The following is a 27,356-nucleotide window of genomic DNA, read 5'->3' on the forward strand; positions in this document are numbered from 1 at the left end:
TGCTGGAGATTCTTTCCCCCTCTGCTCCTTCCCCTGCTCTCTCTCAAATAAATAAAATCTTTCAAGCAGTTATGTAGGATACAGAGTTATCATATATCACTTATAAAATTATCTACTTTTGTATATGTGCTGCCGAAGCGAGCACTAAAATTATCTACTTTCATATTCAATTTAACCTATAAGTTATGATGCAAATGGTATTATATCTTCAGAAACAGAGAAGGTAATTATTTTTATAACCTAATCTTTACAATTTCAACTTTTATACTTTAAAAAAATCAGCTGGTTTGGGGCACCTGTGTGGCTCAATAGGTTAAGCATCCAAAGCAGGTCATAATTTCAGGGTTATAAGCCTGAGCCCCACACGGGGCTCCACACTGGGTGTCGAACTTGCTTAAGATTCTTCCTCTCCCTTTGCCCCTCCCCATCCCTCTTTAAAAAAACAAAAAACAAAAAACACCAGTTTATTTTTATTATTTTTACATTTTATTTATTTTACTTTTCTTTTTAAGCAACAATAAATGAGAAAAGGCCTGTAAAAGTCTGGCCTGGTTGACACTTTGAAAGTATAGACAGTGTTTTACTGTTCATAAATGAAAGTTCAAATTTCATTTAATCCCACTATATACTACCTTTTTCACCATAATTTTTAAAGTACTAAAGATATCATCATATGCTAAATAATAATTTTAATGAAATAAGATTCATGTATCAGAAAATATATCTCAATCTTAGGAATGAGCAGAAGATATTATTCTTTCCTGCAATGCTGGGCCTGTACCTTTGACTGACTTCCCAGAGACTAACCAGGGACAGGGGTCAACTTACAGATTTTATTCAGAAAAAAATGCAAATAATTTATGATCTGTGAAACTGATCAATTTCTGAAATGTCTACTGAAATAACAGATAAATTTGAAGGACATTAACCAATTCTGTATCAACTTGGCAATCTTCTATAAAAATCTTAAACTCCTCAAAAGCTCTTTGAAGAACACCTCACAAATTACTAATAACCTCATTAGATAATGGACTACATATGTTTATGTTTACTGTATATCTGCAGAAGAGTCATGTTTTTACCCCTATGAAAATCATACTTTAATATATGCTTTATTTATTCAAGATTGTGAGAGGTCCTATTGATTTTTATCTAATTTAATTTCTAAATACTTTTGTATTATTTTCAGCTACCCATTTCCATGAATATTCTAATATGTATAAAAACCATTAAATTCCTGAAGAAAAGATTAATCAGTTACAACCAAAGTAGCTATCATTTTAAGCAGGAATCTAAACTTTAGGTCTATCTGCAAAGAAATCTGAAACAGAAAACAAGCACAAAGGGAGCCAGAATATGACAGTGGAACTATAAAAAGTTAGATGAAAAAGATCACTATCTACAAAAGTTTTCAAACTTTTGCCAAGTCCTTTCAAAGGAAATAAAAACCATAAAAACTTTTTAATAGTAAATACTTTTTCCTTTATTTTGTATATGTTAAAGAGGTTAAGATAAGAAATTAAATGACTAAAACACAGTATTTTATTAAGTAGCACATATCATTGCTCAGCTAGTTTGAAGAGAAAGATACTGGCCATATAATCTTTTTTTTTTTTTAAAGATATTATTTATTTGAGAGAGCAAGTGCATAAGCAGGGCAGGAGGGGCAGAGAGAGAGGGAGAAGCAGACTCCCCACTGAGCAGGGAGCCCAACATGGGGCTACTAAATCCCAGGACCCCGGGATCAGGACCTAGGCTGAAAGCAGACACTTAACTAAATGAGCAACCCAAGAGCCCCACTATATAGTCTTTAATCAAACATTTGTGAAGATTTTCTTTAGTCTAAAATCTAACTTACAGAAAGATTCAGGAGCACCTTGGTGACTCAGTGGTTGAGCATCTGCCTTTGGCTCAGGTCACGATCCCGGGGTCCTGGGATCAAGTTCCACACTGGGCTCCCTGCAGGGAGCCTGCTTCTCCCTCTGGCTATGTCTCCTCCTCTCTCTGTTTCTCTTATGAATAAATAAAATCATAAAAAAAAAGATTCAAAATTTGTTTCTCCTTTATTGTTACTATTCCATCTGTGACTAGAATACTTATCTTTTCCTAATAAAACATTCCCAAAGAATCTAACACTGAACCTCTCACTCTGTAGGCACTCAGATGTTTATTTTTTCTTTTACTTAATGGTAAGAATGTGTGTGCAGGATGTGAATTAAAAAAGTATCTTTGGGTCAGCCCTGGTGGCTTGGTGGTTTAGAGCCGCCTTCGGCCCAGGGCTTGATCCTGGAGACCCAGGATCGACTCCCACATCAGGCTTCCTGCATGGAGCCTGCTTCTCCCTCTGCCTGTGTCTCTGCCTGTTCTCTCTCTCTCTCTCTGTGACTCTAATAAATAAATAAATCTTTAAAAAAAAAAAGTATCTTTGTATGTCTTTGCGTGCTTAGTACAGATTCATGTATGTATATGTGTTTATATACATATTATTTCAATGTTTATGTCTGTTTGTATCTTCCAGCTGGGGAATATTTTTTTTCACTAAGGGAAGACTGTTTTCTGCAAAAACTGGAAAGAAGTCATAATAGATGGAACCAGAGGTGCTCCTGACAGAGGAACACGAAGGATGTCTTTGGTCTTGGGATCTTAACATTCGTATGGCCTCAAAAACAAAACAAAGCAAAAACCCAGAATCAAATGCAGTATTAAGAAGAGATAAGAAAAGAAAACAATTTAGGCCAGTAAATAACACTTTTACTCTCATGAATAACAATAAAGAATAAGATAGAGATCCTTTTGATTATTAGTCTCCCAAATTAAGGATAAGATTAATACCAGTACTACTTCAGTTTTATCTTGTCATTTGATAGACTATAGATACTATCATCTAACCAACAAAAGCTTTCAAAGCTACCAGGTAAAGGCTGCTGAAGGACAAAAGTACATAAATCTCTGCATTGCTAAAAGGGAAACTGGTCAAGTAGATACCTATTTCAGAGATAAGACAATATATAAGGAAATATTTAGGTGAGCAATGAGAGAAGAGTATTCAAAAGCTAATGAAAAACATTAGAGGAGTGAACAGGAATCAAGTCATCTAGAAAAAAAATTAGGAAAGATGATGAGCAAGGAAATGTGAAGTCATGTGGGAAGAACAAGGTGTCATTAAAACAACTACTATTTGTTTACTTGATGAATACTGTCAACAGCTGGTAATAAATCTTTCTTTTGGATAAGTCTATGCAGTAAAACATACTCTTGCTTATAGGAACACCAGTACTTATAACAAAGTCATACTTTAAAAATATTTAGAACATAGAGTTGCTTGGGTGGCTCAGTTGGTTAAGCGGCTGCCTTCGGCTCAGGTCACGATCCCGGGGTCCTGGGATGGAGCCCTGCATCAGGCTTCCTGCTCAGCAGAGTCTACTACTCCCTCTGTCTTTGCCCCTCCCCCCAGCTCACGCACTCTCTCTCACCTCTCTGTCAAATAAAATCTTTAAAAAAATATTTAGAATATATACAAAAACACAAGCTTAATTACAACACCCCAAATGATCCAAATTAATACCAAGGAAAATCATTTTTAATTAAACATCTATGTTGAATTTAATTATATACAGCTCTAGGTAGCCTATAACTGCTATGTTGAACTGCACCTCATAGCTGAATGTTTGGCAGTACATTAGCCAGCATCTGAAATTACTCTCATCTCATCAGCGTTTTAAGCTTTATCGTATATGGCTAGTGTTTACTTAAATTGGGAAAATATTCTAGCTGAATCTCTTCCATGTCTAAAAGAAAACAATACAGTGATATAAGAAACTTTCACAGTTGAGTTTTAAACATCAATCTATGACATCAGACCTAAGCAGACAGGAATCCTACCTTCTTTCTTATCCTCTAAGATGCAAGGTGTTTGGTCACTATGAATTCACACAGCATGAGACCCAACAAAGTACAGCATTTCTGACCAGAGTCCTATGCTTAAGCAGGATGTGACAGGCTCTTCATAAAAGGGATCTTTTCTCCTACTGAGTGTTCGCAGACTTAATTTCTACACCACTGGCCTCTGCTCACTTTGCATTGTCTCAGAGCAACATTTCCTGTGTGCCCCTGGCATGAACAGCAGACCTCCCTACTGGTCTGAAGTACTCACTCACCATGGCAACATTCAGGCCTCCAGCTTCCAAACTTCACACTCTACCCTCACTATACTTCTGTTTCTCCTCCCTAGGAGGAGTTTCCCATTAAACTATCCCCATTAAACTTCCCACTACCCTCCTCCAGTTTCCCATTAAACTATCGGGGTAATATCTTTCCTAATGGAATCCAGCAACCCTGGCTGCCTTCCCCACAATGCTGACACACCTTTCCACTACACCTACATCACAGTCAAGTTAAACAATGACAAAAGTGTGTAAGATAAAAGCAGGGGGAAAAATGCAACTAGCTGTTGCTTAGGATGTAGAAAGCTGGAAAGAACACTGCTCCAACTCCTACAACAACACCACACCAAAATGATGCAAGTTAACCTGAAAAATGACAACTTTCCTCGACCCCATGAGATTTAAGTTAACAGGAAAACCAACTAAACTGAAATCTAAGGATACACTTGCAAAGAAAAGATGGGGCTGGAGCACTTGCTTATCTGGGGAAAATGCCAGACAGGATACAAGCCAGGTAAAATTCAGCTAACATTCCTAATAAATTGCTAAAGGCCAAATGTGAACTAACGCGAAAGTACAGAACACCTGGGAAGCACGGACACAAGAAGAATTCGAAGTCACCAGTGGGCTCTTCTCTACAGACCTCCTGGGAATCATGACAGAGTGGGACAGTAAAGGTAAACTTAAAAACAGCCTCTCTCAGAGTACAGGCCTGGGGGAAGTAAAACAGCCTCTACTGTAAAGACATGAAGCTGAAGAATGGCCCAGATTCTTCACTCTATCTCCTCTAGGGAAGAAAAACCTTCACAGGCTGAGGGAAAAGCAGCAAACCCAGATGACCTTGGAGCACAAACACAGCCCCACTGCAGCTGGAGGGAAGGACAAGAAACACCCTGTATCCTAGTGGAAACAGGAATATCTGATGAGCCCAAGCTATCACAGGCCTCCTAAACCTGGGGAAAGGGCCCTATTCCCTAGACCCAGAGTCACAAAGCCTGGCTCAGACTGAGGCCAAACCAGAACAGAAAAACGCCTCTGGCAAACACTGAGTAACAAGGAACAGCAGTCTTTCACTAATGGAGCATCAATATTGCAAAGACAGGCTTTTTCTGAGGCAAAGTAGAAAAGAAAGACCTAAACTGAGAGTGGGATAAATACTGAAAAAAAAAGTCTCTGGCAAGCAGCACCATCAACAACAAACAGAGGAACAGTTCTAAAGGAATGTGAAACCTGTGGTGCACTGAGGAAAATAATAACAACAACAAATGCAAAGTAATTCAACTCCTGGCTAGGCTAATTCTCCTGTCCCACTAGCAAAAACCAAGATGGGCCCATGTTGTAGGCACAATACTATTTACCTCAGTTTTTGCTATCCTAAACAAGATATCCAACATGCAACAAAAAATAACATGGCATACAAAAAGCAAGAAAGAAAACAACCCACTATCATTAAACAAGGCAAATGACATTAACTAGAATAAGACCCAGAGAGTGGAACTATCAGGTAGGGAATTTAAGATAACGATAACACATGCTAAAGGTTCTTACAGAAAAATGCAAGACAACATGAAAGAAAAGAGGGAATTTCAGCCAAGAGATAGAAACTACAAGGAAGAATCAAAAAGAAATGCTACAAACCAAAAACATGGCAATGTAGAGTGAGTTTACAACAAATGGTCATCAACAAACTCAACAAAGAAACACAGTAAACTTGAAAATGGATCAACAGAAAATACCCAAACTAAAACACAAAGAGATAAAATACATGAGGAAAAATAAACCCAGAATGGTGAGAAAGTTTCAAGTGGTCTAACACACATACAACTAGAATTCTAGAAGTAAGAAAAAAAAAATGGGGCAAAGAAAATATCTACGGATTTTCCAAAATTGATGGCAGACATCAAATCAGAGAGCCAACAAATGCAGTGAACACCAAAGAGAAGAAATACCAATAAAATACATCTAGACATAATAAAAATGCTGAAAATCCAAAAATAAAGTGAAAGTCTTAAAGGTGGCCAACAGAGAAAAAAGGGGACCAAGGATACAAATAAGAGAACTCTCCTCAAAAGCTATGGAAATGAAAAATCAAAGATGTGATATACTTATTGTGCTAAAAGAAATAAACAATGAAACAAAAGTCTAAACCTACTGAAAATATCTTTGAAAACCATAATAGAAACAATACAATAGGTTTTTTCCAGGAATACAAAAGCTGAAAAAATTCAATGCCAATAGACCTGCACTGTAGGATATGTTAAAAGAAGTCCTTTAAATACAAGGAATATATCAGACAAAAAGATGAATCTACAAGAAAAAAATGAAGACCAGAGGTGATATAAAGATGAAATTCATTCTTCTATTATTTTAATTGCTCTAAATAAACTATTGATGGCAAAAATAGTAGCCATCTATTGTGTGTTTACAGAATAGTAAAAGTAAAATGTATGACAACAGTGGGAAGTATTGGATATATACTGTTTTAAGTAATTTCTACTACATATTAAGTGATATATTATTTGAAGGTAATAGTCCACTAATTAAAGATGTATATTGTAAACTTAGGGTATGCACACACTCACAAAATTTTTCATAAGAGATATTAAACTACAATGGAGATAAAATGTAATCATAAAAAATAATCCAAAAGAAGGCAAGAAAAAAAACTAAAAAAATACATAAAATCTAGCAAGATGGTAGATTTTAATCCACCTATATCAATAATTACATTAAATACAAATGGTCTTAAACACTGAAAGGACAGATCGTCAGAATGGATATGAAAGCAAGACCCAAGGACATTAAGAAATCCACTTTAAATATAAAGAAATAGGCAAATATGGAAAAAGATACACATGCACACACTAGTCAAAAGAAAGCTGAAGCAGCTAGACTAATGTCAAACCAGGTACAGCTCCGAACCAGATATAGTATCAAGGATGAAAAAAGCTTTTAACAGTTTGTGGCAGAAAAAAATATGACAGAATTGTTTAGATTTGTATTCCATCTGGACTTCTTTCTAATCTACAGTAAGATGATGTAGTTTTACACAAGCAGATGAAAGGGAGAGAATAATGTCAATAGAAAAGGACAGATAACTTTTTTCATGGATCAAAACCAAACCAGATACTGAAAATAATTATGACATATCACACAAAACAGACACTAACTTCAATTTCAAAGTGTCCAGGATTTCCTAGTATTAGCCAAATGTCCTCTTGGTAATGCAATAATTTTTTTTTTTTTTTAAATAGAAAGTTCTACTTACTCGAAGTTTACAAAGAGTGGTATAAATGAAAACAAGAAAGAATTTGTGGTCTTTGACAAAAAATAATAATATATTCAACAAGTATGTGAATGTCAATTATATGCTCATCGTTGCTTAGGCACTGACCCATCACTGCACTAGCACAGCTTACTATCCGATTATGAACAAACAAAATACCAGGAAAATGCCATTTTTAAAGATACAACACACTTTTGCTTTTTTATAGAGTATATTTACCTCAAAGCCAAGTCTATCCTTTTCTTTCCAAAAACAAAAATGTGTTACTTTCTTATCCCAGAATTCATCAGGCTTCACTACACAGACAAGGGACACCTCAGCTGGAACAACATTCTGTAAAATACAAAAAAAAAAAAAAAAAAAGGAATTATAAATTATACATGTAAGATGCATAATTTATTAAAGTTATAAATTACTAGGTTTTCATGGTTGGATTGAGTAAGTAAGAGACCTTTAGAATACTCCAAACTTCAAAATATACATGGTAATAAAGAAATACTTAGAAAGACAAGTTGATTTAGAAAAGATTTCAAATAAACAATGTAATATTCACAGTACATGTAAATTATTTTTTGTGTTTTACTGAATCTCTCTAATAGGGATATATTTAGACCAAACTACAAGACAATTTTTAACTGACCAACTATTACAATTGGGTTTTCTACTACATGAAAAAATCTTTTTCTAACACAATCATCTTGGAGAATTTCTTCAAATAATGTAAAATCAATTTTCTCACAAAATAAATTTCTTACTGGCTGTTTACACAAAGAAGCCCAGATTCTGTTTATTAACATCAAGAAGAGGACAAGCTAATCTCTGACAAACACAAATTTCACTTACTAGATATGGTTATTCACATTATCTAAAGAAAGAATGGAAGTTAACATTCACTGAGTTAATAAATATTCCATGTATATTTTATCAGCAAGCCCCATACAATCTACATATATATATTTTTAAAGATTTTATTTATTTATTTGACACAGAGAGAGAGAGCACAGGCAGGGGTGGGAGAGGGAGAGGGAGAAGGAGAAGCAGGCTCCCCACTGAGCAGAAAGCCCCTTTCAGGGCTCCACACAGGGCTCCATCCCAGGACTCTAGGATCGTGACCGGAACCAAAGGCAGACGCTTAACCAACTGAGCCACCCAGGTGCCCCAATACAGTCTATCTTTAAAATACATCTTAAACCTATCCATTTCCATCCCCTGCATTGCTAACATCTCTAAATTAGTCAGTCTTTTTAAATATCCCCTTAACAGGCCTCCTTTCTTCACATTTTCTTATGCTAAGAGTAAAATTCAAATTCCCCACCAGGGCCTAGAAAGCCCTCAGAGCTCAAGCCCCATGGACCCTCAGACCTCACCTTATACCCCTCCCCTCCACCTCACTCGCCTACCACAGCCATACTAAGCTTCCTGCAGTTCCTGGAACGTAACAAGTCTGACTCCAGCTGAGGCTAATGCCCTAAATGTTTTTTGCCCTATTTACGTAAGTTCCCTCCATTTATTTAAGTTCTACTCAAACATCCCCTTTTTCCCTGACCACCCTATCTAAAGTAGCACCATTTGACTCCGTTTCCTTTTATTACTGTATTTTTCTTCATAGCATCTACCATTATCTGCTGGTATATTATTTAGTAATCTGCCTAATTACTTACAGTCTGACTCCTTAAGTATAATATTAGCTTCACAATGGCAATTACCTTATCTAATCATGTCATTCCCGTTTCTCTAGCCTATAGTAGTGCCTGGCATATACAAAACACTCCATGAGTATCTGTTGAATAAATGAATTCACGTTAATAAGTAGATCTCATCCTCCCAATTTTCCAGGAGAGTAAACTGAGTTTCAAAGAACTAAAGTAACCTGTCCAGTGTAACTTTAGGCTTTGCAGGCTATGTAGTCTCTACTGCAACTACTGCAATTCTGTCATGGTAGTATGAAAGCAACTATAAAAAATATAAATGAATGGGGACAGTTAAGTTCCAATAAAACTTTATTTACAAACTCTAGGGATCAAATACCGTTTGAGGCACAACCGAATATTAATAATAAATTATGGCTGTAATTATTATTATGCAGTAGGAGAAAACAGCAATCTTTCAATTTAAACACACTATTGGGCATGTAACAAATCTGGTGCCCACTGCAATGACTTGGCTATGAATAAGGTAAGTAAACTCAATGGTACCAAAAGTTATCAGGGAGGCTAGGAAATAGATTGATGTTTATTTAATTATACAGACTTGTGAAAGATTATTACTTTAAAAATCAGTGAATATTAAGGTTTTGCGAAACAAGAAAAAAATCAAACCACTCATTTTAGAGAATATTAGTTACAAACAAAGCCAACACTAAACTCTGGGATCCCAAATAACTGGTACTAGTACCTTCTGAAATATAAGCAATGAGTGATTTTGCATGTAAAAACTGTTTGACTAGGAGTAAACAAAAGGCCACTGCAACTTCTGAAAATGTTAACTATTAATAAATCCAAAAGTTGTTAAAATACCTATCAGAAAAGAAATCGCAAGAGGGGATTAAATCATCCATTGATTGTTCTTCAAAACTCCCACTGATCAAAGTCCAGTTCATACAGCAAGTCCCAAACAGGTCATCTGTGACACAGTTGAATGACAGGATGAAAGGAAGAACACAAGATCATAATTAATGGATTTCTCATCTAATAGTTATTTTAACAACTTTTACTGAGAAGAGTTAATCCTCAAGGCTGGGTATAAGACTGCTGGCAGGATATATCTGATAGAAAATGCAATGGGACACCAATCTGTGCTCCCTTAAAAACCTGATCCTCTGGAGGTTACATCCTTTCCAACCCAAAGGATTTATTCTAATGATAAAGGTTTAGGCCACACATTTAAGGAGGTAATGGGTAGATAATTTGGGAACCACCTCCAATATCCCCCATTGGTAAATATACCCTTTGTAAAGAATAAAACCAGACTTGGGGGTTAGGCCACGTTAAGTTCCAACTGAGGCTCCTTCCCATGTTCAATACAAGAACCTGGCGAAGTTATTTAAAATCTTTGAGCCTCAGCTGACCTTCTGGGAGAAGAGAATCTGCTTTCCAAAGTTGTAAGGATAAAATTAAATGAGATTAATTTACAGGAAGTTTAGTATAGTACCCAAAACATTTTAGGCACTAAAATTACTAGTCCCCCATCCCTCCAGTCCTTTTTTCCTAATAATCCCAAGGGGGAAAAAAAAACATTACAAATCATTCTCCTTAGTTATCATTTAAAATTCTAAATTATAGGGTACCCGGGTGGCTCAGTTGGTTTTTGAAAGGCTGCCTTCAGCTAGGATCATGATCCCAGGGTCCTGGGATTGAGTCCTGCATCAGGCTCTCTGCTCAGTAAGGGAGCCTGCTTCTCCCTCTCCCTCTGCCACTCCCCCGCTTGTGCTCTCTCAAGCTCTAATAAATAAATAAAAACTTAAAAAAAATAAAATAAAATTCTAAATTATACTTCTTTCCACAGAACCCAAAAGCAGCTACTAATTATTTCTCAATTCATTTAAAATTCTTGATCTTTCTTTCTATATCACTGATATTTACCTAACTGAATATTCACTATCCCATATAACTGTCAATTTCTATTTTCCCCAAACTGACCTACCATCAACTCTCTTCATTATATTTGATTCATTTCTGAGCTTGAACTCAGTATACCTGATAGAAATGCCTTTTTCACTTTCTTTCATCTAAACTAGACAATTTTGGGACCCCTGGGTGGCTCAGCAGCTGAGTGCATCTGCCTTCAGCTCAGGGCGTGATCCTGGAGACCTGGATCGAGTCCAACATCGGGTTCTCTGCATGGAGCCTGCTTCTCCCTCTGCCTCTGCCTCTCTCTTTCTGTATCTCTCATGAATAAGTACATAAAATCTCTTTTAAAATTTCTTAAATAATAAATAAATCAGACAGTCTTTTATTTAAACTTATTTAACTTCCACATTCTCTTGAAGCCCTTCTAAGGAAACCCAGATACATTAGAGCAATCTGCTGCCTTTAAATCATTTGAATGTTTTATTTTTCCATTTCAAGTCAAAACATCCTCAATATCCTTAAAATAAAACAACAAATGTTTACTAGGTACCTAATACAAGCAAAGGATAGCAAGATCTTTCTGTGAGGAACACAAGGAAACACAAAGACTAGTATTAGACCAAAGACTTTGTAACTGCAGCTGTTTATCAAGTGCTGGTTTGTGGGCCGCTGAAGTTTCCAAGGACACAGCTGTCAAGTACACTTCTAAATTAGAAATCAGTAATAAGGGTACCATAAATCCTGGTGCTTTCTGGAGAAAAGAAGGGAACATAAGGAAAAGACTGCTCAGAACCACATGAAGCTTTTCCAGACTAGATTTGCCCAGTCCTGCTTCCTTCCTAAGATATCAGAATGGAGTAGACAGGGGATGATGCAGACACCACAGCACGCAAAAGCTCCCAAGTAAGTCCAACAACATCTCACACTTTTAGATTCAATGGCCTACTTATTAAATTATTTAAACATAACATACTATCTTTGATCATTTACAAATCTTTACAATAGGTCTGAAATTTATTTTACTATTCAAAGTAAAACCTCTAAGAATTGAATTTTAAAATTCCAGTAGTGTGCATTTCAGAACTCCATCACTGCTGAGAAGTTTGGGCACAGTGAAATAAATGAAATGCATTTGCGATTATCACTTTATCTGTTGCTATAAAATAAAACCATTTCCTAAGAGTCAAAAATAAAATTACCTGTAGCATTAAGACTACTGTTTTCACCACATTCCACTGTGATTTTCTGCCATCCACAATCACGGTAAATCCTCTAGCCTTACACTTTTCACTGAAACAAACAAACGAAAAATTACAAAGTGTTAAAACAGGCTTCATATTTTATTCTTTATAATCCTAAACAAAGCCTATAGTTTAATCATATATGGAGCAGCATTAATTTCATTTGGTTTGGTTTACACTGTCATTAATAAAATTCTTCAGGGTATCCTTTGTTTTTTTCAAGCAATTTGATTTTTCTCATTTTAGGAAACACTGACAATTTACAAACTCATTTGGCAAGAAAATTATTCTAAAAGCACAGAAAGTCAATGTCTTAAAAAGAGAAGAAATCAAAGCAACATTCATTCTCAAGTGCCTTTCAATTTCTTCATTTGTAAAATGGGACCCCGGGGAAGAAGGTAACTAATGACTGCCAAGTGCATACAAACTTCTGGCCTCTCCTTCCTGCCAGAAGTAGGTTTGTGAAGTGATCATTTCAAACAGGTAAAAAATAGAGTAAGTTATTAGCAAACCATTGGAAATGGATTTCTTGCCATTCTTTTGAGCAAATTTAATGAGATGAGGTAGTATTTGGTCTAACAGTAATTCAAAATTTGAATACACCATGTCTGAATGTACAACCCCTCCTTCTCCTTTGCACTCTCAGATACCTGACCAGCAGAATATCATCCTGAGTGTTGGAATGGGTTACTGCTACATATCACATTCAGTTATTCAAGTATTAACTAAACACTTCCTAGAAGCCTACTCTAGTAAAATGCAACTATGCAAAAACAAAACAAAACAAAAAAACAAAAAAACCTCCACGCAAAAGACCAAACTACATAGCTGCTTTATTTTTTATTTATGAAATGGATTTTTTTAAAGATTTTATTTATTCATGAGAGACAAAGAGAGAGAGAGAGAGAGAGAGAGAGAGAGAGAGAGGCATAGACCAGGTCCCACGTCAACCTATATAGGTCAATGTGGGACCCTGGAGTCCTGATCCCGGGACTCTAGGGTCACACCTTGGGCCAAAGTCAGGTGCTCGACTTCTAAACCACTCAGGAATCCCATACAGTGAATTCAATGCAAGGATCTCAACTGCTCTCTCTCCAATACAGCAGAAGAAACTGCAGTTTCACTTAGCAGAGCAAGGATTTGGTAGTGAAACCTCTCCATGCTCAAAGTTCTATCAATTGTATACATTATAGGAAAGGTAATCAGCAAATCCTTTCCTAAGATTTAAATCCAAATAATCTTGCCTTACTTCCTCCAAATATTCACATTAGCCTTAAGAGGGTTCTTGGAGAAGTGATGTCGAATTCTACCAAGCAACAATGAGGTTCCAAGTTTGAGGATGGTACTGCTAAAGATTTATAAGAACAGGGGCCTCAGTAGGCAGGGACAGAAGCTAAGCTTCCAAAGAAACAGGGAACTGTTCAAAAGATGAAGCAAACTGAAATATATGTCCATACAAAAAACTTGCACACAACTGTTCACAGCAGCATAATTCCTAATAGCCAAAAGTAGAAACAACTCAAATTTCCATCACTGACAAAGAGAAAAACAAAATATGGTAATCTATGTAATGGAATATTATTCACTGTAAAAATGAATCAAGTACTGGGGCATCTGAGTGGCTCAGTCAGCTAGGCGTCTGCCTTGGGCTCAGGTCATGATCTCAGGGTCCTGGGATCGAACAGCTGGAAGGGCTCCTTGCTCAGTGGGGAGCCTGCTTCTCCCTTTCCCTCTGCCCCTCCTCCATGCTCATGTGCTCTCTCTCTCTCTCTCTCTCTCTCTCTCAAATAAACAAATAAAATCTTAAAAAAAAAATTAGGAATGAAGTACTGATAACATGCTACAACATGGATAAACCTCGAAAACATTATGCTCAGTGAAAGAAGCTAGACAAAAAAGTATACATTTTGTATGATTACATTTATATGAAATGTCCAGAATCAACAAATACACAAAGACAGAAAGCAGATTAGTAGCTGCTAAGAGCTAGGAGGACAAGAGAATGGGGAGTGACTACTAATGGGTACAACATTTCCTTTTGGGCCAATGGATGAAACTGTGTAATGGTCACATGGCCTTATGAATATACTGAAAACCACTAAATTGTACACTTTAAAAGGTTGATGTTTAAGGTATGTGAATTATAACTCAATAAAAAAAATGCTGAAATACTCAATTTTGGGATTTTGCATTTTAAAATAAAGGATTCACTAAGTAATCTTTGTCAGGGGGATTTGAGGCAATACAATGATCACTGTGGATGAGCAAGAGAATACAAAGACTTGCTTGGAGAAGCAAATCTGACACCGAATTGCTAGTTGTAGGATCAGGTAATGAGGAACTTCTGGAGTTCCCTGCCAACAAGATTTCTAAGGAAGACCAATATAACTCAGGTAGGGTACAAGACCAAAAGAGAGCAACCTAGTTAGGTAGCTGACTATTCCACTCAGGGTCTCTACCAATGCCTTACAGCAATTTGCAGGAGGCAGAAATAAGACACCCAGAGTTGTCCAGTAGAAGGTCTTCCCTCATTGGTACTATAGTAAAGAGAATACTGGTTACACAACCATTTTGTTAAAGAAGTTTTACACTAATAACATATTTTTGGTTCAAAGCACACTCTAAATTAATCTGTATATTAAAACAAAAAAATTAATGAAGCTTACAAATACCATCTGCAGTAATGTTAGGGGCATAATGTATTCTAAATTTATCTTTTAGCGTACTTAAAAACACCCTTAATCATAATTTTCTCACATTTTACTCAAGTAATGAAAATACACAACTGAAAGATACTATTTGAAAACTGCAAAACCAAATGATCTTTCAACTACATGAAAGGATTGTTCTTTTTTAAAAAGAAAATATTTTATTTATTCATCAGAGACAGAGAGAGGCAGAGTGATAGGCAGAGGGAGAAGCAGGCTCCCCACAGGGAACCGGATGTAGGAATTGATCCCAGGACCCCAGGATCACGACCTGAGCCCAAGGCAGACGCTCAACCACTGAGCCATCTATGTGCCCACTGGTCTTTTTTTCACTTCATTCCTACAAGCGGAGTGACAATTTCAAGTATTTTTTTAACATACTTAATTTAGAAGCATGCTCTGTCCTTTATAAAAGGGTATGTTAGAGGAGCTGCAGTACTAATATTAATAAACTCCTATACTGCTTTTAATATTTATAATTACATCAAAAAACAATACAAAAATCTATTAGATTCTATATCCTTGTTCACCTCCATTAGAGCCTTTCAGGGGTGAGGTGGCTTGAGTTAAGAGGAGAGGCTCCTTAACAAACCCACTCACTTTGATTAGAAACAGACTGTCAATGTATTTCTTGGGTTCAGTACACTATAGCTCTTCAATAATTTCTTTGATTACAACTAAGGGTTCCTTCTCTTCTACTCACAGAGCTCTGCTTACACTTACATTATGGCAACTAATCTCACTTATGCTTTCATTGTAATTACTTGTTTACAATTTATCATCTTTAGATAACATGCTTCCAGAAAGTAAGGATATTATCTTACTGATATTCTGGCAGCTTTTAGCACAGAGCTTTAAATACAGATGGCCTTGACAAACTGTAAGACTCTTAATCACAGGAAACAAACTGAGGGTCGCTGGAGGGGAAGGGGTGGGGAGATGGGGTACTTGGGTGAAGGACATTAAGGAGGGCACACAATGTAATGAGCACTGACTTCTACCTCTGAAACCAGTAATACATTATATGTTAATTAACTGAACTTAAATAAAATTTTCAAAATAAACAAATAAATAAATAAATAAAAATTCAGGCACCAGGGTGGCTGTGTTGGTTAAGCATGTGCCTTCAGCTCAGGGCTCAGGTCATAATCCCAGAGTCCTGGAATCAAACTCCATTCTGGGTTCCTGCTCAGCATGGAGCCTACTTCTCCCTCTCTCTCTGCCTTCTGCTAATGCTCTCTTGCTCATTCTCCATCTCACATAAATAAAATCTTTATAAATAAAATAAAATAAAATAAAAAAATAAAATAAAATAATAAAATAAAATAAAATAAAATAAAATAAAATAAAATAAAATAAAATAAAACCATCTTTAAACATATCATGATTAAACTCCTGAAGTGTCAGAAACAGCAAGGGCTGTAAGTCTGGATAACAGGAGAATCTGGGAAGGATCTTCATAAAGGAGCTAATAAAACTTAATGTAAAAGGTCAGGTACAGAGCATAATGAATATGAGCAAAGGCACCACATATTAATTTGAGGAGTTTCTTAATTTCTCTGCCCTTTTTCATCTATGAAATGGAAATAATAATACTATCTTACCATTATTCTGAAAACTGAGTTAATACAAGTACTTAAAACTAAGTGCCTTGCACAATAACTGTCAAAGAAATATTAACTAAGAAGGTTAAGTCAAAACATACAAGGTCTTAGCATAGCAGTTAAGAAGGCTGAAAGACTGCCCTTGAGAGCAAAGACTTAGTCTTTCCTGCCTTCGCAATACATGACATACAATGTCTGCAGTGGTATCAGCAAAATAAATGGCTACTGAATTAAATTCACTGTGCAGTAAGAAAAAGAGGAGGTCATAGAAAACTGGGAAAGATAAAACTGTTGTTTCAATGAAATTAATCTTGTTTTGGTGTGGAAAGTGGAGAGAAGGGGACAGAGAAGTTAGCCTGGCTACTGTACTAGTCCAGCAGGCATCCACTGATGTGTACTTAAGCAGGTGAAAAGGAAAGAGAAAGGACAGAAAAATAAAAACTACATGGCGAAGAAAACAAATACTGGCTTAGCAGTCATTTTTTAAAACAGCACATTATAAATTTTCAATATGTTATATGACTGAGATGATTATTAAAAAAAATACTCATCAAGAACATAAAACATGTTCAAGGGTACCAGGGTGGCTCAGTCAGTTAAGTGTTCAACTCTTCATTTCAGCTCAAAAAAATAAAGAGAAAGGATTCCAAACAAAACGCTAAAGAAAGCCATCAAATCACTAAAGAGCAAGTGAAGAAAGGAACAGAGAATTACAAAAACAATCAGAAAACAACAAAATGGCAGTAAGTACACACCTATCAATAACTACGCTAAATATGAATTAATTAAATGCTCCAATCAAAAGACAGTAGGTGACTGAATGGATTTAAAAACCAAAAACAAAAAAAAGCCTGCCTACAAAAGATTCACTTCCGACCTAGACACAGACTGAAAGTGAAGGGATAGAAAAAGGTATTCCACACAGAAGGAAGCAAAAAAGAAAAACAAAAGCTGGGGTAGCAATACTTATATCAGACAAAATAGATTTTAAAAGAACAACTGTAGCAAGAGACAAACACTGGGCATTACATAATGATAAAAGGATCCATCCAACAAGAGAATATAACAATTGTTAATATCCAGGCACCCAACGTAAGAGCACCTAAATACATATAACAAATTTTAACAGACATAAAGGGAGAAAGTGACAGCTATACAATAACAGTAAGGGACTTTAACACCTCACTTACATCAGTGGACAGGTTATCTGAACAGAATAGCAATAAGGAAACAATGGCTTTGAATGACTCATTAGGCTAGATGGACTTAAAAAATATAAAAATATATAGAAAACAATCCATTCAAAAACAGCAGAATACACATTATTTTCAAATGCACATGGAACATTCTCCAGGATGGATCACATTAGGTCACAAAACAAGTCTCAATAAATTTAAGAAGACTAACACATAAAGCATCTTTTCCTACCACAACAGCATGAAACTCAAAATCAATTATAAGAAAACAACTAGAAAAAATACAAACATAAAGAACCCAAATATGCTACTAAACAACCAATGCGTCAACAAAGAAATTGGAGGAAATTAAAAAATACATGAATACAAATAAAAACAAAAACACAACAGTACAAAATCTCTGGGATGCAACAAAAGCAGTTCTAAATGGGAAGTTTTTAATGATACAAACCTACCTCAAAAAAACATAAAAATCTCAAAGAAACAATCTAATCTTACCCTAAAGGAACTAGAAAAAGAAGAACAAACAAAATCCAATGTTGGAAGGAAGGAAATGATAAAGCTAAGGATGGAAATAAAATGAGCCAAAAAAAAATTAGAAAAGGTCAAAGAAACCAAGAGCTGATTCTTTAAAAAGATATACAAAACTGATAAACGTTTAGCCAGACTAATCAAAAAAAGAGAACTCAAATAAATAAAATCAGAAAGTATAGAAGAGGACAACTGACACTACAGAAATATGAAGAATTATGATAATGCTATAAAAAAATTATATGCCACCAAATTAAACAACCTAGATGAAACAGATCAGCTCCTAGAAACATTATCTTCTAAAACTGCATCAGGAAGAAGTAAAAAATTTGAACAGATTGATTATAGTAACAAAATTGAATTAATAATCAAAAAACTCTCAAACAAAAGTCCAGGATAAGACGGCTTCACAGGTAAATTCTACCAAACATTTAAGGAAAAAGATGAATCAATACCTATTCTTATCAAACTATTTTAAAAGATAAAAGAAGGAGGAAATTTTCCAAATTCATTCTATAAGGCCATTATTAGCCTGATACCAAAACCAGATAAATACAGAAAAAAAAAAAAAAATACAGGCCAACATACTTGAAGAACATGGATGCAAAATTCCTCAATAAGATATTTGAGCAAAGCATATTTAATAATACATTAAAAGGATCATTCACCACAATCAAGTGAGATTTATTACAATGAAAGGATGGTTCGATATTTGTAAATCAATGTGATATGTGACATTAACAAGAGAAAGGATAAAAAAACCAAAAACCAAAAAATAAGTTTTTGCATGCAAAGGAAACCATCAACAAAACAAAATGGAAACCTACTAAATAGAAGAGGACATTTGCAAATGATATATCAAGTAAGGGGCTAATATCCAGGATCTATAAAGAACTTCTAAAACTCAATACCAAAAAAAAGTAATATGATTAAAAAAATGGGTAGAAGACCTGAATAGATTTTTTCCAAAGAAGACATTCAGATAGTTAACACACACCTAAAAAGTTGCTCAGTATCACTAGTACTCAGAGAAAGCAAATCAAAACCATAAGGAGATACCACCCCACACCAGTAAAAATGATCTGTATCAAAAAGAGAAGAAATAATAAGTGCTGGCAAGATGTGGAGAAAAGAGAACCCTCATACTCTACTGGTAAGAACATAAATTGATACCACGACTGTAGAAAACAGTATGGAGGTTCCTCAAAAAATTAAAAGTAAAAAAAAAAAAAAAAATTAAAAGTAGAAATACCACACAGTGCTATAATTCTACTATGGGATATTTACCCAAAGAAAACAAAAACACTAATTCAAAAAGATATATGCACTCCTACGTTTATTGCAATATTATATACAAGAGCCAAGATATGGAAATAATCCACTTGTCCACTGACAGATGAACTGATAAAGAGGATATGGAATGTGTGTATGTATGTACACATAACATACATACATACGATGGACTATTACTTAGCCAAAAAAAGAACAAAATCTTGCCATTTGCAACTGCATGGATGGAAGACATTCCATGGACAACATGGAAAGTTTAGTATGCTAAGTAAAATAACTCAAAGAATGGTGAGATGACAAACACCATTAGATTAACTTATATGGTGACAACACCATTAGATTAACTTATATGTGGAATAAAAAAAAAAAATGAACAAACAGCAACAACGAAACAAACTATTAAATAAAGAGAACAAACTGGTGGTTGCCAGAAACAATGTGAGTGGGACAATGGGCAAAATAGATGAAGGAGATTAAGAGGTACAAAGTTCCAGTTATAAAAGAAATAAGTCATAGATATGAAAAGTACAGCATAAGGAATATAGTCAGTAATATTATAATAACGTTGTGTGGTAACCACATTTATCATACAGAGCACTGCGTATAAGATTTCCAAATTATTATGTTGTAAACTTGAAACTAATATAACATTATATGTCAATTATACTTAAATTAAAAAAAAAATACTGATAGTTAAAAAACTAGTTATAGAATTCAAATAATTTCACCATTTTAAAGAATTATAGAACCATACACAGCTGTTCTCTTTCCCTTCATAATGCATTTTAGATCATTTCTATCACTGTGTTGCTAAATCTGGCTCATTCCTTCAATATGGATACAATGAAGAGCTGAAATCTCCAAATGATTTTTATTGGCACTGCAGACATGGAGATAAATAAAAAATGATTCTGCATTCAAGGACCTCACAATCTAATAACAAACTGTAATTTAACCATAAACTGCTATGACACCAAGCAGACATAAATATGAAAAACAATCCAAAAGGGCTCCTCACAGGACACCTGGCTGGCTGTAATCCAGGCCCAGGTCATAATCCAGGGGTCCTGGGATTGAGTCCGCATCGAGCTCCCTGCATGGAGCCTGCTTCTCCCTCTGCCTATGTCTCTGCCTCTCTCTGTCTCTCATGAATAAATAAAACCTTTTAAAAATAAAAATTAAAAAAATAAAAACATAAGGGCTTCTCAGAAAAGTACTAATGAAAAAAACAAAGTTAAGAAATGTGTTTTGCCACATGTTTTTAAAATGTTTTTAAAAAGCAGGTAGTCTCAGTAACTTAAAATCACATCACTATCACAGTAGTAGTACTGAAACAAATCTCATTTGCTGCACTGAATGTGGATACACTTCTGATAATTTAGAATTATAAAATATGTAATAAAATGTTATGAGATTAATGACCTATTTGTGTGGTTCTGTTTATTGCTAGTCTCAGTATTTACTTTTTCAATGAAAAGATTTGTAGATTAACTTATAGATTTGTCTTTAGTTCCATTAGGGACTCTCCTAATTATGGACTCACCAGTTTCTGATCCTATTGTTCATGTCTAAAATACATAGCAAGAGCTAAGAAAACAAAAGATAAACTCCACATACCTCTCCTAAAATTTAACACTCAGGCTGGCCCAAACTTGTCATTTTATTACTCTATATCAAAACCTATGGTTGACCCTTTATAGAAAATGAGGCAGTAATGGTTGGTTAGGCTTGAACTCCACACAGAACTGACAAGAGTCACCTGAACTTGAACTTAGTATTCAGGTCAGGCTACAAGTATCCTAACCTCCTCTTCTCTCCTAAGCCCCTCTAATCAAAGATCTGAAACAAAAGCAAGGTTAGAGGCAACTGTGTGAAAAAGAATCAGGAAATGCCTCCATCCTCAATTGTGCTGGGTTACCCCACACAATTTAAAAAAGGTATGTATATGTCATACCTTGTCTCTCTCCTCATTAAAAATAAGTATGAGGTATAGATAAGAAACTGAATAGTTTCTTTTTATTTTTATGTAACTTTTTTAAAACCTATTATTATATTCAAAATGCTAATAAGTTTATTGCAAAAAGAGACCACTTTGGGGCATGGCCTGTAAGGAAGAGGCCAGACAAGTGCACTGCTGAGCTATCCTGAAATAGTCACAGTATAGGGGGGTCAAACTTTAAAAGCAGAAGACAGGGAGACACAGCAGGTCACACAAAAAATGAAGACGTAATACTAAAAAGGACACCTTTCTAGACACATGCTAAGCATAATCTGACAGGGCAAACTTAAAAACAGCTCTGAGATGGAAAGAGGGAAGGATAATGAATACATACATGATCAAGTCCAATTGTAAATGTTGGAGACTTGTAAATGATGGGCATAATGGTGTTTACTGTACAAAAACTTTTTGTATATTTGAAATTTTTTATAATAAAACGCTGGAGGGATTATAATTTAAAAGCAGTTTTGGGGATACCTGGGTGGCTCAGTCAGTTCAGCATCCAACTCTTGATTTCAGTTCAGGTCATGATCTCAGAGCCCCATGTTGAGCTCTGTGCTGGGTGTGGGGACTGCTTGAGATTCTTTCTCTCCCCTTATCCCTCCTCCCACTAAAAACTTAAATTAATTTAAATTAAATCAAAATAATATAAATGCAGTTTTGAACTGCAGATGTTCTGAAGGAGAAAAATCAGTTTTAAAGATTACATCTAATAAACTGATCTCCAAAGTTGCAATGAAGAGCTCAGAATACACTCTAGCTCTCTAATGAAATGGCAAGTACTGATACAAGCTGCCAACTATGTTTTCAAAAACCAAAGTTATAGAAGGCTCTCCCAGAAAACTGGAAGGTTAACAATTTAGTTTTCACAAATATTTGAGGACTAAAGCCTAGCAAAATAATTTTCAAAAATAAAGTATCTAGGTATCTATATTTTGCCTTGCTAAAATAAGTTCTTTCACACGGCTTCAATTCCTATCTTCTCTACTAGCTGGCAGGTATGTATGGATATGCAGAAGCTGATTCATAATTTACACTGGAATAGCATTAAGGAAAAGAGAGAGAAATGTCAATAGTGTAGGCTATTTTGTCTTCCACTGTACTTGCTGCTCACATACCCAGAGCGAACAGAAAGAAGAGATGAGTGAAACTGCTGGTCCCTTAGCCTGCCTCAGTTACCCAGTGCTCCTTACCATAGGAGCATTCTGCTGGGCTGAGCATGATTATAGTATATAAAAGAATGGATTTTTTTTAAGATTTTATTCATTTATTTGAGAGAGAGTACACACAAGAGAGAGAGAACATTTGAGTGAGGGGGAGGGGCAGTGGGAGGGAGAGCAGCAGACTTCCTGCTGAGCGGGGAGCCCAACGTGGGGTTGGATCCCAGCATCTAGGGATCATGACCTGAGCCCAAGGCAGACACTTAACCAACTGAGCCACCCAGGTGCCACACAAGCATTTTTTTTTTTTTAATCACAAACTTAAATGATAAGCTGAATGTGTCTTCCAGAACTCAGCTTCAGTGACATGTTCCTCCAGTGTCACCAGAGGAAAACCTAGCATGTTCATAAAACACTTTGTAAATCTCTAATCCTTGCTTACGAATTTTTCATGTATAATATGGACTACCAGTAATTTGTACATTACATTCCTTCAGAACCTCACTTCACCTAAGAATGCATACTTTTTCAGAATTTGTTAGCTGTATGTCTAGCTAGTATTATTTACCTACAAATAAGTTTGTTACCTAATGGTGAATAATACAATCCTCTGCATTCAGTGCAGAGGATTAGGAAGGTTATTCAATAGTAACACACTGTGAGGTCTGCTAACTTTCCTTTCCAGAAAGTAAAAAAAAAAATTGAAAATTGAAATTTTTTACTTGAAGACTTATTTCCCCAATACAGAAAAAATAATCAGCAAAGGAATCATTAAATTACAGACCAATGTTAGAATTAAGTATGATTAAAGTCAGTTGTTCTAAAATATAGTTTTAGCCCTGTACTCTGCAAGGTGTTTAAGATGGAACAATCTCTTATGTCAATAATGCAAATACAGGAAGAATACAAAGCATTGTTTGTTCTGATTAAAATGTTTAAAATTCATTATGTGGTGTTTAAGAGCATTATATAAGAGAGTTTTGCTCCTTTGCCACCTTTATAGTTTACAAACAAACAAATCTGCCCTTATTCTTTATTGCAATGGCTTATAAATCTAACTGCAAATTAAGAATTATCTGGGCAGCTTAAAGGATTGTAAAGGATATTTTTTAAAAGACTTTTATTCATTTATTTGAGAGAGAGAGAGAGAGAGAGAGAGCGCGCGCACACATGCATGTGCACATGGAAAGGGAGAAAAGAGAATCCCAAGCAGACTCCACACTGAGCACGAAGCCCAACGCAGGGCTCAATCCCAGGACCCCGAGATCATGACCCAAACCAAAATCAAGTGTCAGATGATTAACCAACTAAGCCCCAGGAGCCCCAAGCATTTTTTTTTAAGATTTTATTTTTAAGTAATCTCTACACCCAATGTGGGTGGGGCTCAAACTCACATCACAACCCTAAGATCACGAGTTAGATGCTCCACCAAATGAGGCAGCCAAGCACCCTATTGAAGGATTTTTTTAAATCCTTTAAGGGATAAGCAGACATCCCAAGAACAATTTGATCAGAAATCTCTGGAGAGCATTAGAATTGTGAAAAAAAAAAAAAATCTCCAAATGATTCTAATAAACTGTCAGACTTCAGCCTCTAAATATCACCTATGGAAGAGGAAATTAGGAGTTTGTTTTTGTTGTTGAAGTGATAGGTAGGCTTAAGCAAAAAGTTTGTTTTGCCTTCACCCAAGAAATACAAAAATTAAAAATCCAAAGATCTGAGATTAAAACATAAGCATTTGCATTTTTTAAAATAAAAATGTTTGAATTCCTAATAGCCTTCACTCTATTAAAATTTACAGATTTTTATCTATATATTGAAATAGCTATTTAAATAAAAGATGCATTTTATGAAATTCACTTCTCTCATGTTTTCTCAAGTTGCATGACACACAAATGCTCAATCTCTGTGTTCCTTAAAAGTTGACAGTACATACATTTTGGAAACCTGTATCATATTATCCAATGCATTAAAAGCATACAATAAGGCAGCTTGGGTGGCTCAGCGGTTTAGCGCTGCCTTCGGCCCAGGGTGTGGTCCTGGAGACCCCGGATCAACTCACATCCAGCTCCCTGCATGGAGCCTGCTTCTCTCTCTGCCTGTGTCTCTGCCTCTCTCTCTCTGTGTCTCTCATGAATAAATAAATAAAATATTTTAAAAAATAAGAAAATAAAACAAATGCATACATTAATTCTTTTATCAGAAATAATTGATTCTAGTGTTTATCAGAAATAATTGATTCTAGTGTCTTTAATTATAATTTCACTAATAAAAGGAGGTGACATAGCAACATATACCTTAGTAACAGGAATCATTAATAAATGAATAACAACATATCAAGATTTTTAAAAAGACACCTTTAGAGTCACCTTGGAATGCTGAGTAGGTAGTCTAAGGTGACACTGAGCTCATCCATATTTGTCTGTTCCAGGCATAATGGAATTGTCAGAATGAGGCCACTTCGTCTGTCCTTTCCTCCTATTAAAAATAAAAGATATAAATACAACATATAATAGATACTAAAGCACTAAATAAATATGTTTGGGTCCAATGTTACTGAAACAAATAGTATTTAAGATATAAGTAAAAAAAAACTATCTAATAGCTGTTTATTTTATATATTGTAAATGTTTATAGTAGTATAGCAAAATCATACAAAATTTAGAAAAGAGAAAATTCATCAATGAAATTTTCATTAAAACGCAGCAACTATCATTTTAATTTTCTTCTATTCAGTCTGCTTCTTAACGTCTTCAATTCATCAAGCACCTACTATATGTCTAGCACTATAAGCAGTAACGAGTAAGGTAAATTTCCAATCAACCCAGGAAGAAAAGCTTTATATCATAAGAAAACACGAGTATGAAATATGAGTTTATCTGCCAGATTGTGTTGTATAACATATATATAGTATTCCAAAAAAGGATTTAGAAAATGAAAAAATGATACAAACTGTGGTAAAGGTGAAAAGTTTTGTAAAAAGTTATGACTTAAAAAAATAGGTAGAATTTACAAATCACGTTAGAGTATGAAAGTGTTCTGAGATGAGGAATGATTTGAGTGAACTCACAGATGTCAGACATGACTTCTGCGTTTATGAGGAAAGAAGGAGAAAGTCCTGCCCAGCTGAGAAGAGCACATGCAACCTGGCTGTAGAAGCCTGAAAGCTAAGCAGTGGAACACACTCGCATTTCATGGATGCTCAAGCCCTCTTCAATCTTCCATAAACATTAAAATCTAACTTTTCTACACACATATCTTCTTTGAAAGTTCCCCATGTGACTTTGATACTAAAGTGCATTGTCGACCCAAATGACATTTATAGCAATTTTAAAAGCTTAAAAGCCAGCAAATACTAAATGTACAAATTCTGTATGATCTCCAGAAATCTATCACTAAAAACTGAAAGCTGTAAAGTGAAAAAAAAACAATTCCTATGCGTGACATGAGGGCAATTCATGATGTAGTAACCAAAAATGTTCTTCTTTTAATTAGGTTAACCATATAAATTAATGATATTCAACCAGTCTGTTTAATCTGAATTAATGTAATTTCGAATGGTTCAACTTAATAGATAATCAATAGTGACTTCAACTACTCATGGTTTTTGTTCAGGTTTTTTTTTTTTAATTGATTTTTTAAAATTATTTTGGTTTGAAAATTTTTTCTCTATTATTAAAAAATGTTAAAGTATTGGTTGAAATAATTAATAGTCAATAGAGAAAGTCAAGAGGGGTGGACTAAAGGAAGTTTCATCTGCTCCTCAAAAATCGCTAACCTTTATGCCTGCATTAAACCAAATGTGCAAAAAGGTTCATATTTGAACTGTAGCATTCTGACCCACTGTGGAATTGTCTTCAGAGGACAGGTCTAACATTCAGGACTACACTTAACCTCATGTCCTCAGCTTTCACTAAGGAACAATAAAATAAATATTAAAGTAAACAAAAAAAAATGGCAGAAGCCAAGAGGAAAAAGACTTCCAAGATAGATATGGCTGGGGCACCTGGGTGGCTCAGCTAGTTAAGTGACTGACTCTTGGCTCTGGCTCAAGTCATGATCTGAGCCCCAAGACTGGCTCCATGCTCGGTGGGGAGTCTGCTCAAGTATTCTCTCTCTCCCTCTCTTTCTGTCCCTCTCCTTGCTTGCATGTATGCTAACATACCTCCATCCTCTAAATTAACAAATAATTTTTAAGATTTTATTTATTCATGAGAGACACAGGGAGAGAGAAGCAGGCTCCATGCAGGTACACCAATGTGGGACTCAATCCTGGGACTCCAGGATCATGCCCTGGGCTGAAGGGAGGCACTCAACCACTGAGCCAACCAGGCGTCCCTAAATAAAATCTTTTTTTAAAAAACTATCTATGGCCAACGGGTGGAATGCTGCACAGATAAGTGTCATAAAGATGCAAAAATGTCACTGATAAAGATTACAGAAGAAGAAGATCTATTCGTCAACAGTGTGGGCAAACAGGCATTTTCTTACACTGGTGGGAGAAACAGAAATTGAAACAATATTCTTAGAGGGTAATCTGACAAAACCTAACACAAATTTAAATGTAAATTCTCTTTAACAGTTTCACTTATGGGAATTTATACTGCTA

At 35.4% G+C, this 27,356-nt stretch overlaps 1 protein-coding gene across 2 annotated transcripts in view; it reads right to left on the bottom strand.

The window, feature by feature from the left end:
- The window catches only part of SESTD1 (SEC14 and spectrin domain containing 1), a 136,674-nt gene that overhangs the window by 59,621 nt on the left and 49,697 nt on the right, over positions 1–27,356 (bottom strand). For both annotated transcript variants that reach the window (XM_041721963.1, XM_041721964.1), the window contains exons 3-5: positions 25,117–25,225; positions 12,218–12,308; positions 7,669–7,782 (exon numbers count right to left, since the gene is read on the bottom strand). In XM_041721963.1, coding sequence (XP_041577897.1) covers positions 7,669–7,782; positions 12,218–12,308; positions 25,117–25,225 — 314 coding nt within the window. The remainder of the gene's footprint in view (positions 1–7,668; positions 7,783–12,217; positions 12,309–25,116; positions 25,226–27,356) is intronic.

The sequence above is a fragment of the Vulpes lagopus genome, chromosome 11, assembly GCF_018345385.1.
Source record: "Vulpes lagopus strain Blue_001 chromosome 11, ASM1834538v1, whole genome shotgun sequence".
Lineage (NCBI taxonomy): Eukaryota > Metazoa > Chordata > Mammalia > Carnivora > Canidae > Vulpes > Vulpes lagopus.